This window comes from Nomia melanderi, chromosome 2 (assembly GCF_051020985.1).
Source record: "Nomia melanderi isolate GNS246 chromosome 2, iyNomMela1, whole genome shotgun sequence".
NCBI classification, from domain to species: Eukaryota; Metazoa; Arthropoda; class Insecta; order Hymenoptera; family Halictidae; genus Nomia; species Nomia melanderi.
In genome coordinates, this window is record NC_135000.1 from 27947369 (window position 1) to 27968272 (window position 20904).

Below are 20904 nucleotides of genomic sequence, written 5' to 3' on the forward strand. Positions count from 1 at the left end.
AAACATTGAATCTATAGATCGTTGAAGTAGTTATTATATTCCTGATCCGAGAGAAAATTTCTCGAGGCATTTTTCTCGCGAGCCCCTATATCTGTCTTGCAGATCTTGCTTAATTTTGCTGAGGCGGAGGAAACCGTCGACGAAGGCCTGAGAGATAAGGAGCTCCTTAAATCAATGATAATCTGACTACATTTATTATAATTAGAATTCTAGTACTGACACTTATTTTAACCCAGCTGATAATTATTGAACTAAAATTTCTTGAATCGCTAATTTTCCACTGAACTCAACGTCGAACTAATCATTACGTACACGTATCGTGTAATTAAAATAAGGGGCTGCTTTCGGGCCAGATCTGAACGATGCGCGAGAATTCCCAGTGAAGTAGACTTACACAATGTTGGGGAATATTAATAATTCGTCGCGTAAGGGGAAAACGTGTGACGAGTTTGATCAAGGATTAAAGCCTCGAATCAATTTTCCCGGAGATGCGCCCCCCTAATTTAGCTCGGCAATCAAAGGTTCCGTCGGAATAGATTTCGCCGGCACGTTAATGAGAAAAGTTAACCGTGTCGCGTCGTAAGCAATGCAAAATGCACTTCGGCGCATCGCCGGTGAAGTGTCGCTCGGGATCGGGCAAGGGGGCGGCCACGGAAGTTCTCGTTCTTCGGTAGGTATTTAAGCTGCTTTACATTTAACGAGCGGCTGGCTGAATGGTTAAACTGAAGCGAGCGATAAGACGAATTCGTTCTTTTAGCGGCGGATAATGTATACGGCGGAGGGCCGGCCGGCGGTGTTTGCACGGCGGGACGCAAAGTCTTCGCGGCGGCAATTAACGAGGGACCGGAGCGTCAACTCGCATGATAGATAATGGCCGCGGTGTGTCAGAAATTCCGCCTAAGATCCGAAAACCGCTCGCCTCGGGCGAAACTGCTGGCGTCGGTCGGGTGGACACGCAACTTTATTTTACGTGCCTGTTCGGATCAACCGGTGGACGACACGTTTCGGGTTATTAACGATTTTCGCATTAATGGGCGAATAGCGGAAGTCGGATAGAATCTACATCGAAAAACCTAAAGTCTCGGGATACGAAATATTCTGCGACAGAATGAGTTCTATGAAATGGAATTTAACGAAATGTAACGAAATATGGAAAATGTAGAAAGTTTTGGATGTTAATGTTCTCAAGGATGAAGGATTCCATTTAATTAGGGAAACGATTCGGTTGTAACGAATGTACGGGCGAAAATGAAAATTTGAATAACGCGCGAAGACACGGGGGAAGTCAGCCAGAAATTTAATGGCGCGAATGGTTCGGCCGGGAATAATTTCGAGTGGACGCCGCGCGTGACGCGTCGTTCGTTAAGGAATGTAATTGTTTTCGCGATTTGATAGCGGCATTCGCGGCCCCGGCCTGTTTTTCGGACGGAGGAATAGCAGTAGTTCCCCGACGCGGCTGGTTCGACCGTTTTTTCGCCCCTACGGAGACGTTCGTTTAAATAGTTCGCGTGCTCGGCGCTTCAAGTTGCCGCCGCGCGAGCTAAATTCCGAGCGAGGTCTGGCCCGCGGATCTAATCGAAATATAATACTAATTTACTTGATATAAACCAACGTTACTTCCCCGGGCGTATAATTATTTACCGGGCTATTCGTAGTCGGTACACGTTTCCTTTATAATTACGTGAATGCCATTAGCGGCGGCCGCTATAGACGTAACCCGAGTATTACCCCGAAATACTTTTCTTTTACGCGACGCCTTAAATGGAAATAGATTTCGCCGTTTCCGCGGGGAATTAAAACGTAAATTACAATGCGCCCGCAACGGACGCCTCGTCTTTTGTGTTTTATACAGAGGCGAGCCGAAGAACAGTTGAGAACCGGGGATCCTGAACGAAAATTCATTAGGGGTGCGCCCTCTTCGCGAGGAAAATTAACAGCGTTGTCGTCCCTGGTTCAGGTATACCCGAATTAAAAGTAGTCTGCGCCACTATCTCTAGGAACCCACTCACCTTGGCACATAATGGTGATGATGTGGAGTATGCTGATGGTGAGGTACCGTCTTCTTCTCAGATTGTCCGCCATTTTGTCGCCGTTCCGAGCCTTAAACCTCGAAGCTTATCTGCAACAATTCCAAGCAAGAGACTTCTTAATACAACGAAGAATATAGTAACAGGAACACTTCGATAATATATATTTCATTCCTCTGATACTTTATAATAATTAGAAACTCGCAAATTCAGAGCGAACCTTAATCCTTTGCACTCGAAAGTTTTCACTAGAAATATGCAACATTTGATGGGATATAGACGATCTTTGGAACTAATTAATCAGAAAACATACATCAATTAAGGATAGTTATTTTATTTGTATATCATACGTATTGATGCACACAAAGCTTAACCCTTTGCACTCGAGAGGTGACTCTCAGTCACCATTTGATTCGATATAACAAAATTACAAAGCGTTATATAGTATTGAGTTGTGTATCATGCATCGATATGTGAAATATTTATATGAAATGGCTTCTTAATTGACGTATGTTTTCTAATTAGTCCGTTCGAAATAATGTCGTCTCTGTTCCATTAGAAATGGGAGAACATTTCCAGTGAAAAGCTTCCGAGCGCAAAGGGTTAATATCATACGCAAGACTTTATAATTTTTCTGTATCAAATCAAGTGGTGAATCACCTCTCGAGTGCAAAGGGTTAATAACCGAATTCCCACAATTTCTATAAGACTTCACTCCAATGTCAAAACCTTCCACGGGAATGCCGAACGAACGAGAAATAAAGCACGAGGAACGAAGCTCCGATAATCATATACGATTCACTTCTGCCCCCCGGAACGCTCTCGTCGAAAAAATCCGAGGAAACATAAATAACCATCGATCGGCGCTCGAATGAAAAGGCTGGCTGGCAATTAACAAGTAAACCCGGCTATCGTCGGGCGGTGCCACGTCACCGGGCACGACAGGAATATGTAAATACGCGTCCCATCCGTCCTAGGACGCAGCCGAATGCATATTGGGATGTGCGGCAACGTATCGTTGATTCGTCGATACGTCGGTGCGACCGCGGGACCGTGAAATCATTAACGCACGGCTAAGTCAGTGTAATAGAGGGGCCTCGTAATTAACGAACCGCCAATGTTAATCAGGTTTATTGGCCTGTAACGTACGTACGACCACTTGAGGAGATATAGAACCTTATTCGCGGCGCCGATGGGGAGGCACGCGGGAAAGGGGCGGGGGGAGGAGGAGGAGGCGCGCGGCTATAGAAAATATTCCGCGGAGCCCGCGGGATCGGCCGGATGAATGGGGGTCCAGACTGAGAAAAAACGAGAGGCGAGAATTGAAAAGAACAGGGCATCGAAACGCGATTTGACCTCCTCTCGGATTAATCCCGGCTCGGATACCGGAGCTCTTCCGCGACGTGCAAATTGGCAGCGTCGGGTATCAAACGTCCCTCCCCGCTGACGTGTCACTTAATTACGAGTCACGTCGCGGCCGCCGCTAATAAACAGCGAATAAGATATCCCGGCGTGACGGTGACTGCTCTAAGAGCGCGTTTCAATATAAATACGGCTAATTAACAGAAACGCCGCGCGGCGAACAATCATCCGAAAAATTCAATTCTCGCCTGACAGTTTTTTCGCTGACGCGAGCGTCCTCGGCGAGAGAGCCCCCCCTCCCCCTCCGGGGGAGGGCTCGATATTCCCGGCCAACGATTTAAGGCAACACGAGCACGCCGACCGAATTTATTTTATCGCCCGTCGACAGACTCCTGCGTATTCCGCTAATTACCTATCACACGCGATTTCCCGGCCGCGACACGGGAGCGCCGGGAGAAACGACGACGTCGCGATTTCGATTCTTGGCGGGGCTTCGATCGACAGAGTTCCCTGTTCAGCGTGATTTCGATGGGGTGTACTTGATTTTCGAAATTCGCCCGCGTTTAACCCTTTGCGCTCGAGAGGCGACTCTCAGGCGCTGCCTGATTTGATGAAGTAAAATTATGAAATTTGATATTTAATGTTGGAACGTGTATAATCGGTGCGTGAAATGTTGGGATAGAAGAGCATTGTTTCTCGATTTACTTGTGATTTCTCTTTGATTTAAAAAAATATCATCTTCGTGTAGTTAGAAAGTGTTGGCGCATCAAAATTGTAATTTTCGTATTTAACTCGTCGATACTTGAAACGTGGAAATAAAATACCATGGTTCCCCTTATTTTGTGAATAGATTCTTCGTTAAGTTAGTTTAAAACGTCATCTATATCTCATGAAAAGAAATTGAATATTTCTAGAGACAAATTTTTGAGTGCAAAGGGCTAAGTGTTTCCAACGAAATACTTCCGAGTACAAAGGATTAATATTCCTTTCCATGGGATTTACCATCGAGAATCGTTCCACTTCGTTGCATTACAAATTCGAGTTACAAATTCAGAAAATTTCCGAATACTAATTACGGAAACATTGCGTTGAAATACGATCAACACGAGACGTTCCATCGTTCGATCACCGCTTTATCGTTCAAACAGCGAACGCCGTCCCCTACGCGAATGAAACGCTAATAACGTTCACATTAAATTATCAAGCAACAAATACGACACGATCAACATTAGCACACGAAACCGTAACGCAATGAATAAATACAATAATCACCCCCTCCGCCGATACCGTTCCGGAACGTTCCGGCGCGATCTTCCAGCCGCAGGCTAGATCACGAACGAATAATCCCGCGGCTTAATATCCGCGAGAGTTTTAATCGGCGGGCGTGTAGGTTAAACTTGATTTAAAAAATTTCACGGTGCGCGGGTGAACATTGTCGCGGCGTACCTTTTCGTTCTTTTGGCGTACTCCGCGGCCGCGCACCGGGCACGGTTCGAGGGTTAGGGTGCCCCGTACGCGCAGCCCGCGTAACTTGATTCATTGCGTTATTACAAGTTTTACGAGTTAATTAACGGAGATTTTTAGAGTAATATCGCGCGGCCGGGTACTTCGTTGAAGCGGCTCCTGTTATTACATCACGCTTTTACACATCCACGGCGTCGGAATTACCGCGGCTGACTCTGTAGCTATCGCGCTCGACCCATAATTAGTAAACTCGGTTAACGACATGACACGCCCGTTCGCTGACGCTATCGTTAGCGTCTCCCCACCTCCTCGTCTAACCCCTCGCTCCCTCGCCCCTCTCCTCTAACCTTCCTCTCTGTCTTTTTTCGCCGTTTTTCCCCCGTAAACTTCTTCGCACACCGTGACCGGCACGTACCAAGTGTGAAACGAGAAGTTACACGTGGCCGGCGGCGAGCGGGTTACGCTTTCCTTCGTCACGGATTGCCAATTAATAAACGCTCGGCAAAGTTCCCGGCGCCGGCGGGTTAACGAGTTTAAACGAGCCTCCGATTGCCACGCGATCCACCGTCCGCCGTCGATTCGTCGCGGCCGGCGTGCGACCGAAAAATCCTATTACTTTTTTGCCCGGTGTTTGCTCGACGGGCTCCGTGTTATCGGCGTTACCCGGCCGGGATACATCTTCATGAACGAATAAACTGAAATCGATGAGCGAAAGGATATACCGCGCAGCGTACCTGTGCGCCCGCTCGTCGAATCCACCGCGGAATCTACACCGCCGATAATTTCCTTCGGAACTGTGTGCTCACGCGAACTTCGCGGGAAAAGCGCGGAAACTTTCCGAGTATCTCATTTGCGGGGACCGAAAACATGGACGCCGCAACTAATCTCGACATCGCCGAGTGTAACGGGGTTAGTTCCTGCACGGGGAGAACAGATATTCCGCGAGTCGCCAGGTGATGATTGGGTAGTCGAATCTCCGGAGCGATGTCGACTGTTTTATCTTCTCCCATCGATTCTCCAGGCGATGGGATACAAACGATAATCGATAATTTCGAAGTAGAGCGCTCTACTTGCGCATCAATATCTCAACGTAGAAAGTTCTCCTAGAAGCTTTTGATTCATTTCGGCAAATTTTCTACTTCCCAGTTAACTGATGGTACCTTTTGTTCGCGAGCGCGTCCGCGATGATGTTAGTCATTGATTCTGTTTTCGACTTTGCGTTCCACGCTTGGACCCTACGACTTTTACAGTGATAGGGTAATAAGGTTGTTGAACTGGTTTGTTGAGTTTCACCAGAAAAATATAATTTCACACTTAAAAGTACAATGTTGAAGTAATACAGTGATCCTAATTTCATCAACACAGAGGTTGATTTTGAATGTTTCTACGTTTATTGTTGAGACTGGGTGGTTGTTGATTACGCGAGCGGTGTGTCCTACTGTCATTTTTGGGCGCGTAACACTTTCACCTGACACGGATTTATAAATCGGTCAAAGCCAATGGGTACAATAGCGAATCAATTGTAATAGAAAAATGCACATCGTTGTCAGTGCATCTTGGATTCCTAATAAATCCAGCAATAATGGCGAAACGTCGGGGAAACTTTCTCATCAGGCTTACAACTGGAAGCTTCGAAACAACAACATTCCGAACATCGAGAGCGTACAGTTTACAATTATTACATCGTTTTTTACAGGTCTGTTTACCGGTAATACGCGCAACGGCGCCGATCGTTTAATCCAATCGGACAAATGGCCGGCCCCGGCGGTGCCTCGCATCGCGTCGCATCGCATCGGCTGGAACGGGCTGCCGCGCGCGGCCAGATTTACGAGGCGATTTACAAATTGGCGGTTATTGTGCCCCCGCGCTCCGAAATCAAACTGTCCTGTAAATCAAAACGTCTGCCAGCGTTCATTAAACGTCAGGCGAACCCCGGAAATCGGTCGAGCCTGTACGATCACCGATCTGCACGCGACTCCGCGCTGCCCTCTCGTTCCCTGTTATCTGCCGCCTCTGTTCCAGGGACATGCAAAACCGCGAAAAGTCGGGCGCGTCCCAAAAATAGTTCGGGACCTGCGAATGTCGGGGCTCGTGAGAATTTCGGGAAGCTGAACTGCTTGGGACAGGCTTTGCGAAATGCAAGGCTCTGTATATGGAATGATATTTTGGAAATGTAGTAATATTCTATGTAAAGCGAGAACTTGCTATGAGAATTCCTGCAGTGTGATAAATATCTTCCGATTTTTCTTATGTAATTCAGTTGTATATCGCGTTGTATAATTGGATATATAGATATTTTAACCCTGTGAACTCAGGAGGTGACTCTCAGTCACCACTTGGTTCGATACAGTAAAATTCAGTTTGATGTTTAACACTAAACTTTGTATAACGCGTCACTATGTGAAATATTAGAGTAAAATAGTTTTGTCCTTTAGTTTATCGAGTAATTATTTTCATTAGGCGCAACAAGCATCGTCTATATTTTGTCAAAGAGTGTTGAATATTTCTAGTGAGAAACATTCGAGTGCTAAGGGTTAATATGTTACTATCTCTACTATCTTTACTATATTTACTATCTTCTCTACCTTCACCATCTCAAAATTTCACAAAAATTCAAAGCACGCCTTAAATTCATCGCAAAATTCCCCGGAATCCCGATAATTTCCAGTCTCGGAACACCCACGCCACGCGATCTGGAAAAAAAGTGCCCGATACGTTCAGCTTCTCGCACAACTGTAACACAAGCGCCGAATTTCCCGGGAACGCGAGTAAACCATTTCCCTGGACGCTTTTGTTTTCTCCTTTAACAAGAATTCCTGCAATGTGATAAATATCTTCCGATTTTTCGGATATAATGCAGTTATATATCGCGTTGCATGATTGGATATATAGATATTTTAATATGTTACTATCTCTACCATCTTTACCATCTTCTCTACCTTCGCCATCTCGAAATTTCGCAAAAATTCAAAGCACACCTTAAACTCATCGCAAAATTCCCCGGAATCCCGATAATTTCCAGTCTCGGAACACCCACGCCACGCGATCCGGGAAAAAAAGTGCCCGGTACGTTCAGCTTCTCGCACAACTGTAACACAAGCGGCGAATTTCCCGGGGAACGCGTGTAAACCATTTCCCTGGGCGCTTTTGTTTTCCCCTGTAACGCTAGCGCGGCAGAGGAGGAGAGGAACGGCGCGGGGACGCAACGAAATAACTCGACGCGTTGAGAGCATCGTCGAAAATAATTGTTTAATCTGCGCAGCCGGACGACTCCCGGGCCGGTCCGCTCCCCGGGCGGTGTCCCTTTATTTTTACGGGACCCACGCGTTTCCACGGATGGCTTCACCGGCGCTGTTTCGGCTATAAATACGCGTAACCGGCGAGGAAAGAGCGTCCTCCAGCCAGCGCGCGATCCTCGCGGGAGCCTGGTGATTAGCGAGGAGGTCGGGACACCGAGCCGCGATCGTCTCGCCGGCGTGCATTAATTATCTGATATGATTAACTCCTTGGTACGCGTGCCGATGCGGCTTTCCGGTTACGGTCTCCTCGAAATTGCCCGGAGAAACAGGCGAAATGTCAATTTTGTTCTGCTAATATGTACCGTAGAAATGAAAGGATAGAAGAGCGCGCCGCGGAAATCCCCGGGAAATTCCCCCACGGAAGTTTAGTGCTCGTTTCTCGAGCGATTTCTGAAGAACTTAATCAATTCGGAATTTATTCGGGACGCGATAAAATGTAAATTTTATTCCGCTGATAAGCGTAACAGAAATGAAAGCGCGGAATGTTATATAGACGGCATGAAATCCTTTTGAAAGCTTGATATTTATTGCTTGTGTAATTCCTGAAAGAAGCAATCAATCCTGAATTCATTTGCAATGTAATAGAGGAAATGATGAAGTAGAATCGCGGGTACTTATTATAGGAGGAAGTATGGGGAGCGGGGGAGGGGGAAGAAAACGAAGTGTTAAATTAAGGGGAGTAAAATGTGACGCGAGGTATTTAAATGAATCCGCCGCCCTGTATAATTTATTTCGCGCGATCCGTGCATCGGCGCAATTAAGTGTAACAGGAAAGACGTTTATCTCGGCGTTCGAAACGGCATCGGACCGTGGAAAATCGCTTATCCGTCCGTTTTTTCTCCCCCCCGGCCGGTCGGTGACTTCGGTTCAAATCAGCGATTTCAATCGGAAAAGGAAACGTTCGGCGAGCCGGGTAAAAATCTCCGCCGTTAATTCCGATTTGATTTATGGTATTACCGGGAGTGAAACTGTCACGTCGGTGCGGCGATCCAGCGGCCAACTGATCCGAAACGGTTCCTCGTTTTCCGAGCGGTTCCGAAAGGGAACGCGAACCCGTGGAAATTATGCAATGAGGCCGCAGCCGGTGAAATTGGATAAAAGGAAAAAAATCATAACGACGCGCGCGCGCGTACTCTCCGCCCGATTTCCACTTTTACTTCCATTTACTCGGTACCGGGAATAATCCGACGATCTCTATAAATCTTCTTGTCGCGCGACCGGGACGTTCGTTAAAAATGTTACAAGGGATTACGCGCTGCATCAACGCTACCGATTTTTTAGTAACCGATGACGTTCGCCGTTGTAACGGACGTAACACGAGCCTTTTAACGCTTTGACTGACGTCGCGGTCGCCGACCGCCGCCGCTTAAAAATTGAAAATAATCGCGACACATAGGATAAATGACGTAGTATTAAAATTATTAGTAGTAACTACATGATCATCTAGTAAAGTAAAAATTGTGGTATCCAATATTTAATTATTACTATTCACCTCTGCAACGAAGCCAGTACCTAAAACGTTCAATGTTCCCATATAAATCAAGGATATTAATCAAGTTGTCACCCTCAAACAAATATTCTTAACCCTTAATGCTCCAGACGATTTTGTAGTCTATCAGCAACTGCTAATTTTTATAGTATTCTTAGCGAAAATGGAAAATGCTATAACATTTCTTAGATCTTTTATCTTCCTTCTTAGTGTCAAATTTGGATGCGTGAAAAATCGAATAATTGTAGGCTAGTTTCTTTAAGATTCATTAAAATATCTATTATTGTTCAAAGGATTAAATGCCACGTCGCACGCGTCACCCGGCGAAAGTCCAATAAATACGGATTTCGAATATTAACCGGAAGATGGAAAGGTATCGCGGAAGTGTATGATGCAACAAACAATTCTCTCGACCTCGGTTTGATTAAAACGTAGAGTCAACGCCGCTGAAACGACGATCGCACAGGGAAACAGAGGAGACGACGTACGGTGTACGGAGAAAATAACGATTATTCGAATCGCTTGACGTTTCGTCGGCGAACTTTGTACTCCTCTCTGTCCAGCAATTTTCCTATTTGGGTCAGGCAAGATGACACAGACCGTGACTCTGCCCTTCCGTATCTCCGCTATTTCGGCACGGTCGTCAACCAGAGAGAAAAAGAGAGATACCGTTGGCGGAGGGGGAGGAGGAGTGAGGAGGTGGGGAGAGAAAACGGTGGACGATATCGAGTCGATTGAAAGTACGAAACGCGAGGAAACTCCGCTCGTTCTTTTGAACGCCCGCCCCGGTCAGAGATTGCTCGAAACACACACGACGGGAGAAAAATAAATCCCCGAACGAAATTCCGGCTACGAGCATTTCCACGTTAAACGTATCAGTCTCGTTAATTCGCTTGAAAGGCTCCCCTAACTGGACGCGCTCCGGAACGTCCAACGATTTCTGCCTTCGTGCCGCGCGCGCCCGTCGGATCCTCCCCCGAAATGATGGAACTTTTTCATGGCCGGGACCAGCAGTCGATCGTTCCGCGCCGGATAACCGGGGAACGCGGGACGCGGCCGACGTCGAAGAAGATAATATTGTTCGGAGAGTACTTTGCGACCGCGCGGAAAGTCAAGGTCTTTGTGGCGCGGGAGGAAGACGGGAAGATTGCGGGTTCTTACGGGGGATATCAATTTGACAGATTCCAGCGAAACACACAGAGGTATAGGTAGCGTTGAATAAATTACCGAAGTTCCATCGAACACGCGTGTTTGCGGGAGACACTGGAATTCGAGGGAACTTTATGTCAAACTGTGTTTACGCTGGGAGTGGTTTTTCTTTAGACAAGAGATTTCGACGAGTAAATGTTACGGTTGAATGGAAAGAAAGTAATTGAATGTTAACCCCTTGTCCTACAATGAGTGAGACTCGTGGTAAAGATTTTCAACATGATTCAACAAATATATATATTATATCTGTAATCAACTATTATACTTAAAAGGAAATATAGGTATATGCTTAGAATTTTTCTCTTTTCCCAATAAATTATTAATGACAAAGTAGCCGTATCGGTCAGAGTTGAGAGAAATCATAGGCCAAGGGGCTAATAATACACGCGAAGAGTTAACGCGAGAGAGTGGATCAAAGGTTAATTATTCTCTATGGCGAAGCATTATCCCCATACTCGAACCACGTCACGTCCGATATTGGAGACATTCCCCGTCGGTGTATAAAGAATCAATTTTTTATCCACGGAAGCCGCCGGAAGACGAGATCAACGCGCGGAGCGAAATTTATGGGCGCGTTCCCCCGTTGACCGACTGACTCCCTTATGAAACATTAAAAACGTGGCCGTGCACGGGACGAAATTCGCGTCGACGGGTTCCGGTAGGCAGTCCGAGGGTGTGGACGCAACGCGCGATGTCTCGCTCATAAATTTCTCGTTACGGGGAGCGGCTGGGATAACTCATTCCCGATAGGAGCGTCGGGATCGCCGAATTTTGCGGGGGAAATTCGGCGACAAATCGCGAATGCGGCCCGACCGATTGCGACAAAACGGCCGTAATTACGTTCCGGATGCGAGCAGGTCGGAAAGCGACGTGGCGTGCGTTCACGGTATCGTTCTGTGTCTTGGATAATTGCCGAACACGCGATCCCCGCGCGAAACACGGAACACCGTGCCGTGCAACCGGCTAATGCGCCATTTTCGCGTGCGTGCGACGAAATACGACTCGCGTTTCGCAAGAAGAGGATATCCGTTAGATTAACCATGGTTTTAGTAGCTTTCTTTCGCGAGAATTCGCCGTAAATTCCTGGAGGAACGCACGTCACAGTGAATTATTTGCTCTTAACGTAAATAACGAAGGGAATAAACCGAACGTTCCTCGCGTTATTGGTTTCACGTAGCGGTGAGGTCGTAATACTGGATTTCGATGGATTAACGGATCAAATTACGACATTTTTCAAATCGGAATATCATCGCCTAATCTACGAAATTAGAATGCTTCCTTAATGTGTCTCCTCGGAACGACGTCGATGCGAAAGTTTCGCGAGAAACGTTATTAATAAAAGGAAGACCAGGAGAGATTGGTGTTTGAACTTCGACGGCGTTTTGTTTAACTTTTAAGCGTCGGCCGGGGAGTATAAACTATCGCGACAAGTTCGATAATAGCCGAGACAATCGCGGAGCGGATTATTTATCTAATATTAAAAGTTCGTAACTACCGACGCCGCGGAAGTAACGGAACCACGACGATGAACGGGCAGAAAGAAAGAGTGAAAGATAAAGAACCGCCGGGGAGAGTCACCAAAGTGAAAGAGAGAGAGAGAGAGAGAGAGAGAGGGGGGAAAGGCAGAATGGAGAACCGGATAAGGGTGGCAAAAAAAAAGAAGGAAAAGAACGGAGGACGAGTATCTTTCGCGAGCGTTTCTTTGGAATTCGGTGAACAACCGAAGAATGGGCTTATTCAGATCAACGTTTCTTAACGAGGAAAGTTGTGCTTACCGCCACCTTTGTGCGCTCTTCAACAGGCTGACGGGATAAATCGAAGAAGTCCGTTTGCAAATTATTTTTCCCTCCCCGATCGGCGAAACTTTCTCAGGCGTACCTTATCCAACGCCGAGCTGTCTCTTCTCCCTCTCTAGGCCCTTCCACCCCTCCCGCATCGTTTATTAATATTCCGAACGAGCCGGATAGCATCCATCGCATCAAGGCCCGAGTGAATTTTTCGTAAAGGGAACATTGAATTTTTCACGGCGCCCCTCCCGGCCGGGCCATCGATCAAATTTCTTACTCGCCGAGTCTCGAGGAAGCCCGCCGCGCGTGTTTCGCGTCAGGCGTCAAACGTTTCTCGATGATTGCACACCGGCGCGGCGACGTGTCTCGTTCCCATCGCGAATGCCGGGCACTTCCCCCCCTTCCCCACCCCCCCGGGGATATAATCATTCTTTGTAACGCAAAAGTGTGCATCAGCAAGCTCGAGCGTTCTCTAACCGTTCGGCTTCCGCGCTGAAACGGACAGGCTGCGGGCACACGAGGAGGAGGAGGAGGAGGAGGAGGGAGGAGGAGGAGAGGGACACCACCGGTACACTTTCCGATCAGCAACGTATATCTTTGTAACTGCAAGAGCACTTCGGCTCGAGCACACTCGAGAAACCGTTTGAAGTCATCGAAAGAGAGAAAGAGCGTGGGCGGGAGGAACAGGGAGAGAGGAAGGGAAGTGAAGCGGATGGATAGAGGAGTTGCTGATGTTTGCGTCCAACCGGGCTCAAAGAGAACACTCGGCGAGAGTTTGGGATCGAGCGAAACACGGACAAATACCGCGAATCCATTACATGTCCCATTAAAACGCCGTGGATCGAGTATCGCGGTCGAGTGCCGGGGAACAAATATATTCATACGCCGCCGCTATGGATTCGGTGCCCTCCGAGGAAATAGTTGCGCCGGGTGTTTTCTATGGGAAATGGCTGCCAATCTTTTCGCGGAGCGGAACTCGGCAGGCAATTCCGCTTTCTGGGTTTGTGGAGTGGTGTGATGGAAAGTGGAACGAAGAGTGAACGCTGTTTTGTGAGGAGAGTTTAAATTAAGCGTTGCTTTAATTATAGAGCGGGCGAAGGATCGTTATTGCATGTATCTTTCTAGATCATAACACCTAAATTTATCTTGGTAGGTAAAAGTATGATCGATCACCATGTTCCAGACACCTTCGTATCAATCGTTCGCAAGAGGAATGTTTAATTCAAATATTCTGAATAATAATGGCTTAACTTTCCAAGAATCCTTTAATACGCCACGCAAGGATCAAGAGCTCTACGAGTTGTCCAACAGCGATTAGAAAAGAAATTCCCCGCATTCCGTCCCGAAAACTGGAGCACAAGTAGACCGCAGAAGTAGTGCTTCCGAACATCCAACGTTCAATTGCCGTACACCCCCAATTTCCTTTCGCATTACACGCTCGGCCACTCGCCGCGCAAGAATCCTTCCGTTCCCGATCGACCGACTCGGCCGCGAGCCCCGATAAAAATTCCGGCGTTCCGAGGCGCGATAACGCTCGTGCCCGCGCGCCACCTAAATAGAGAGATTTCCATAAATCAGGGAAAATTTAAAGCGGGTCCGCGCGCGTAATACCGGCCGGCCGGCCGGCCAATTGGAAATTTTGATTTACAACGCTTATCGAGGAAGCTCCGTAATAAGTCTTTTAAAAAGAGCGCGGCTACAAATCGTCCATAACTCTTTCGCCGCGACAAAGCTCCAAATCCCCGATACGCGCCCCGCGCGGCGCGCAGCTCCGGGGAGCGGCGGATAATACGTACTTTTTCACGAGAGTCCGTGGATTTCCGAGGACATATCGTCGAGTAGCCGCGTCGCCCGCCTTCGATGCCCTCCGAGAGTCGCTCGCTTCGGTATTACCTGCGCGAGAGGCACGGCTGTCCATGAAACATTTATCCCACTGCACTCCGCGCGACCGTCTCCGCCGGAAACGTTGAACAACGAAGATATTCACTTGCGGATCCACGCGGCACCAGTGCGAAACGACGTATCAACAGTCCGCGCACGGATTCCTCGCGAGCCGTTTCAGTCCGAACACTGACCGATCGGTCGGAGACACGTCCGCGGAAGAATCTTCCTTCGGCCGCGAGCGTCTTTCGATCCTACAGGTACCTCCGACTCCTCGTGTCGCTCACTGTCGGACGAACTGATCGTTCGCGTTCTTTCGTACACGTTTTTACTCGACAACGTCGTCGTTCGTTCCCTCGATTCCCGGATTTTTCTCTGTTACGCCGATCGGCGTTCGCGCGAGCAGGTTTTGATTAATCGATAACGATAACCGGGCCGCGGCGTTGCGAGTGATCAGCGCAAACCGCGTGCGACGGACTTCGATAAATGTTGCCCGGTTATTTATCGAGAAAATCATGCGTGCGTCACACACGCAGCGGGTCCGGCGCCCGGCGAACGTCGATCCGTTCGCGAAACGCCGGCCGGGGCCTCTGATCACCGGTGCACGATCGATCCGGGAATATTATGGTTCCGTAACGGCGCGGCCGGCGAGCGAGCGATCGCTGATGATCGCCATAAATCACCGGGAACGATTTACAGACCGCCGCGCATGAATCGAGGAACAACCGAAGATTATATATCCTTTTTTTTCTCCAGTCGGCGCGGCCCGATCCCGCGCGGCGCGCGGACAGCTCGCCGAACGAATCTAATTTGATCGAGGAAGGCGGCGGCAAGGCCGGGGAAAAACCAAGGGAAATTTCATTAAACCGGACCCGGTCGATTTTTCAAGATCATAGTACGCGCGTTCCCGTTCCAATTACAAGAATGCCACTTCGGCACGTCCGGCCGCCCCTCGTCGCGTTCACGCCGGCCTCCCTATGTCGCCCCCTCGGCCCGTCGGCAAATAAAAACGAATACCTTACTCTCAATAATAAATGCCCCGGCATCGATATTATCAAACAATCCGCGGCGAACGGTTTGCGCACGTCAAACAGCCGGGCGAGCAAACAACCGGCAACAACAGGCCGGCGGACGTTCCACCCCGCGAGACACGGGATCGGCGACAGATCACAAAGTCGTCGACGCGAGACGCGACGTCGTTTTGCCGGTACACGTCGCGCGGATCGATCCGGGAACACGATCGACGAGGGGAGAGAAAAAATGAAAGTGAAGCGAAGAAACGTTACAGAGCGAACACGCGATACCGGTGATCAGAGGCAACTCGGAAGAATCTTAAAAACGTTCTTTACATCTCGTCGGAAACCGACGATCGGTTCTCTCGATCTCGGAGTCCTCCAGGAGATCGTGTTTTCCTCGACGCGCACCGAACCGCTCTCGGAAACCGGTCTCGTGGATCGAACGTAGCCCGGATGCGGAAACGAACGAACTCGACGAACTCGAAGCACCTGGCACCCTGTCGTAACTGCACGTCGATCGGGGGGTAACGCGTGACGAGGACCGTTAACGCACGACGGACACACCGCGACGACGGACTAGCGGCCGTGGCACGACATCCCGAAGCCCCTTTAGCCACGACGAGGCTACTGCTGCTGAATGCTGGCTGGTGCTGATGGTGGTGCCGGTGCTACTGCTCTACCCGCGTCGTCGTATATACTATACGAGGAACACGGACACGCGCGCCGACTTTGCGCGAGCGCAATACCCTGCGATTCCGGCAGTAGGGGTTGTTTGATACCTGCCTCCTTCGAAAATGCTCTTTTTCCATCCCCCGCGCGGCGAGTCTACTCTCTCTCTCTCTCTCTCCCTCTTTCTTTATTTCGTTCTTCACCTCTGCTTTCTCTTTTTCTTCTCCCTTTACATTATATCGTTCGATCTTTCCAGGCAGATTTAAGAATTTCGAACTAGATTCTTTCTCCTTGTCTCCTGTTCCTACTCTTTTCTATCTATTTGATGTCTACCTTCCTCGAAAACACTTTTTTTCATCCCTCTCGCGGCTCGTCTACTCTCTCTTTCTCTCCTTCGTTCTTCACTTCTACTTTCCCTTCTTCTCCTTTTATATTATATCGTTCGATCTTTCCAGGCAGATTTAAGAATTTCGAACTAGATTCTTTCTCCTTGTCTCCTGTTCCTACTCTTTTCTATCTATTTGATGTCTACCTTCCTCGAAAACGCTTTTTTTCCATCCCCTCGCAGTTCTCTCTCTCTCTTTCTTTCGTTCTTCACCTCTGCTTTCTCTTTTTCTCCTTTTACATTATATCGTTCGATCTTTCCAAGCAGATTTAAGAATTTCGAATTGAAATCTTTCTCCTTGTCTTTTGCTCTTTTCTATCTATTTGATGTCTACCTTCCTCGAAAACGCATTTTTTTTATCACCCTCGCAGTTCGCCTACTCACTCTCTCTCTCTCTCTCTCTCTCTCTCTCTCTCTCTCTCTCTTTCTTTCGTTCTTCACTCCTGCTTTCTCTTTTTCTCCTTCTACATTACATCGTTCGATCTTTCCAGGCAGATTTAAGAATTTCGAACTGAATTCTTTCTCCTTGTCTTTTGCTCTTTTCTATCTATTTGATGTCTACCTTCCTCGAAAACGCTTTTTTTCCACCCCCTCGCGGTTCGCCGACTAGGTTTCTTATCCCCTTTCTTTCTCCCTTTCCTCCTTTTTACGTGTCGATCGATCTTCGCAGCAGATTTGAGAATTCCGAACTGAATTCTTCCTGGTTTTATCATATTCCTTTTATTCTCTGTCTATTCGTTCCCCGTACGCGTTCTCTATTTCTCTTTAGAACTGCCACCTTTCAGCAGGTAAATTTAAGGATTCCGAACCGAGTTCGCCATCCTTTTCTCTTATCCCTTCGTTCTCGGTTCATCCCGCGCGCTCTTTCTCTCGACAACTGTCCCCTTTCACCAGGCAGATTTAAGAATTTCGAAGGGACGCGATATCCCCCGAACCGCACCGACGTGTTTCCCCGGCTTTTCCCACCGTTGATTCATCGAGAAATTGGGCGAACGTTTCACTTGGCTCTCCGGGCATTCGAAACACGTGTCTGCCGATGGAAGTTCCTTACTCGAGGTTACTCGAGTGCAAGGACCTTATCGGTTTAAAATTGAGATTAGCCGATGCGAACCGTTGCCCCTTATTTCGTCCGTGGTTTTAAATGAAAAATTAGTGGGTCATCGATATTGTTGCGGGCCGGGTTGACGTTTCCGCGAGGTAATACCGGTAATAAAAGAAAAGTGGTTATCGACAGGAACGCGAGGTGTTGAATGCGGAGTTGTAAATTGACTTGAAAAGGGGGAAAGAAGGTAATTCAAGAGCTCACTTTCCGAAGTCGGTACGTTTTTAGCCTTCTCGTATCGCGGGGAATTGAATAAAATTCGGTGAGAACAGTTTTCCTGGAATTCATGGGAGGCCTGTCGTTCCGCTGTACATTCGAATCTAGATGTCGGGAAGATTGAGGGCGTAGAACTTGTTTTTCCTCGTCTACGACAGCTGCAACCCTTGTAAATCACAAAATAATAAGCAGGTGTGGCTCGCCGGGTACAATTGCCTAGTTAATTCCCAATGAATAAAGAATAGTAAGAACATACCCGCAACCGGTGATCATCCGTACACATTCTTAACAGAACAAACCCAAATTGTTCCTCCAACAAGCGTATTACCCGCCCAGAACGGATCACGCAATTCTATCGTTTGAATACGAATGATAAGCACACACATCCAGCAAAAAATTAAGTCCCAAGAAACATCGAATATGGAAGCTTCCACCTGAGAAACGACTTGTACGATCCGTCATTAGATTTGCAAATAAACAGCGCTGAGCAGGAAACATCCCTTCAAGCAATCTCACCGCGTGTACTCTAACGAGGAATAAAAACGTTAAACAGTAAAAAGACGACTGAAGATCAAATAGACAAAGTAGAAGCAAAGAAACCTAGTTTAACCCTTTAATCATTAGTACTCTTTAATTTCTGCGTTTACTTCACGAATAACTTTCCCATCCCGAGTCATAATACTCTTACCACCATAAACAATGCGACATTAGAATCGCCATTACCCTAATTCAACTAGCTGCTTCCTAACGAATATTCACGTTTGGTACAGACCCAGTTCTAAAGTAAACTGCTAGACCGCGTTAACCCCTTGTGCTCCAGTTTCCTTCACAACTGCATCTGCAACCATTTTATCGCCAATAATTCACTAGAAAAAACAATTCCATATTTCTCCTACGTCTAAATTTCCCCCAAGATCTACGATCACTAATAAGACAAAAATAATTATAAAATAAGATTCCATCGCAAAGGAATATAACCGCGTCGCATTCAACTTCTATTCGAAATTTTCACCGGCAATCTGACGCAATGTTGTAAGACAAGGGATTAAAAGCGTTTCCAGCGGGCAGCACGAAATTCGATGAGCCAACCCTCTAGCTGAAGCCAAAGGAGACGGAAGGGGCGCAATATCTCCGTGAACGGAATCGACAGTGGTATAGTGGCATAACAATTTCGGACACACGCTCGAGCCGGTTTACACGGGGCGCGTCAACGATACGCCCGGCTGCGATCGAGCTACCTCGAACCAAGCCGCGCGGAATTCCTCGCAGCTCCCCGGGCCACCGAGAAAACGCTTCGACAGCGGGCCCTGCGCGACCCACGAAATTCCGAGACGCTCTTCAGACACGTGTGTCCCGCGATAAACAGATCCCCACGTTCGACGACGTGGCGCTGAATAAACCGATGGGGTTCGACGCGCGAGCTGCGTCATCGCCGGCGACTCCGGCTTGCCGCGTTATTGTTTACCCGGCGAGATTACCAGCGGCGAACCAGGTTGTTACGAAACTGGATTTTCCGGGGGTAACTTACACCCTAACTTACACCTAGCCGGCGTCGATTCCGGCCGAGCTGCTCGTGTAACGGCGCGGCGACGGGATAATCGGACGCCTCGGACGATGGGAATAATTGAGGAATCGCTGATGTCGGACGCCTGGTAAGTGCGGTAATTCGACTGGATTCGAGTCCCCTGGTTTTAGATGGTGTTTACTGTTGAATCCATGTGTTTCATCTATGAGGCGATAGTGGATTCTGTTTTAACAGAAAGTGTTAACGATGATCGATCATTCTTGGGACGGTGGTGAGTCGTCAAGATCGAGAGATTATAGCGAAGACGTGGCGAGATTTTCGTGAAACCTTACTGATTCAACTCTTCGATCTCTCTATTAGATTCGGACTACAATTTTTCTGTATCCAACACCTTGAGTTTATATTTCAATATCACTATTCTATATTCAATTTTTCCTAATGACTCTTTGAAATATTATTAACCAAAGATTGGAAGACTAAATTTAACACTAGGTTTACGGGCATTTACTGTGCGGTTTATTCTACTACTCCTAGAAAAATTCATTCTCGTTCATTCGGATTTTGCTAGTTAAAGACTTAAAAATAGTTAAAGTACATATTGACATAATTGCATCAATAAAAGTCGACGTAAATACATACCAAATAGTGTCTAAAACATTCAATACGCGTCAAATTGTCGCGCTCCGGAAACCTAGTGTCAAGATTCATTAAAATAATTCATACTATAACTGGTACAATATTGGAGCCTACAGAGTTCAAAGGGTTAACGAGTAATCTACGCCATTGTATCTCCTCCACCGCGCGTTTCCTTCGGTTACCTTTGTCGTTCGATGAAATTATCAACGATAATTCAAGGCAACGACCGTAGACGGCATAAACGTCTCGCTCCCCCGGATTAGTAACACGTGAATCTTCGCGACGGCCGGTCTATTTACCCAAAGCTATCCGCCGGTTGTTCGGGCGAGTTACAAAGGAATGAAATTCGTGTCGCGTGTACGCGCGGCGAGCCCCCGCATTGTTTCGCGTACGCGACGTCGCATTTATTCGACGGTGAACATTCCCCCCCTCGGCTCGCCCGATCGTCACCGTAATCCGACCGTGTGTGTACAAACACGGAAACGCGTCCCCTTACGCTGCCCGGATAATAACGTTCCCCGAGACGAAATGAAGTGCGCCGCATTCCTTCGGAATTCCCTCCGTCCCCCGGCGACCCGTCCGATGACGGTAATTTCATGGAGAACCGTCGCGTTCGCCAGCGTTTTTCCGTTCGCCGGGAATTCCCCGGGAATACGTGTCCGCGCGCATACATTACCGCGCGCGAGTGTTAGGACGCGTTCGCGTTGCCGGACACGCGCGAAAGTAAAGTAACTATCCGGCGAACGACGCCAAATTACTCTCGTCCGTTTAATTAAACGATGACCGTTCGCACTGTTCTCGAAGTTATGGTGAACGTGATATTCAATGAGATGATAT

General features: G+C 47.8%; 1 protein-coding gene across 1 annotated transcript in view; it reads right to left on the minus strand.

Annotated features, from left to right (window-relative positions):
- Nucleotides 1–16368, minus strand: part of LOC116433335 (lachesin) — a 440445-nt gene extending 424077 nt beyond the window's left edge. Inside the window, exons 1-3 of the mRNA XM_076364626.1 lie at nucleotides 15868–16368; nucleotides 14434–14893; nucleotides 2010–2119 (exon numbers count right to left, since the gene is read on the minus strand). Coding sequence (XP_076220741.1) covers nucleotides 2010–2082 — 73 coding nt within the window. The 5' untranslated portion in view covers nucleotides 2083–2119; nucleotides 14434–14893; nucleotides 15868–16368. The remainder of the gene's footprint in view (nucleotides 1–2009; nucleotides 2120–14433; nucleotides 14894–15867) is intronic.
- Nucleotides 16369–20904: the final 4536 nt, after the last annotated feature.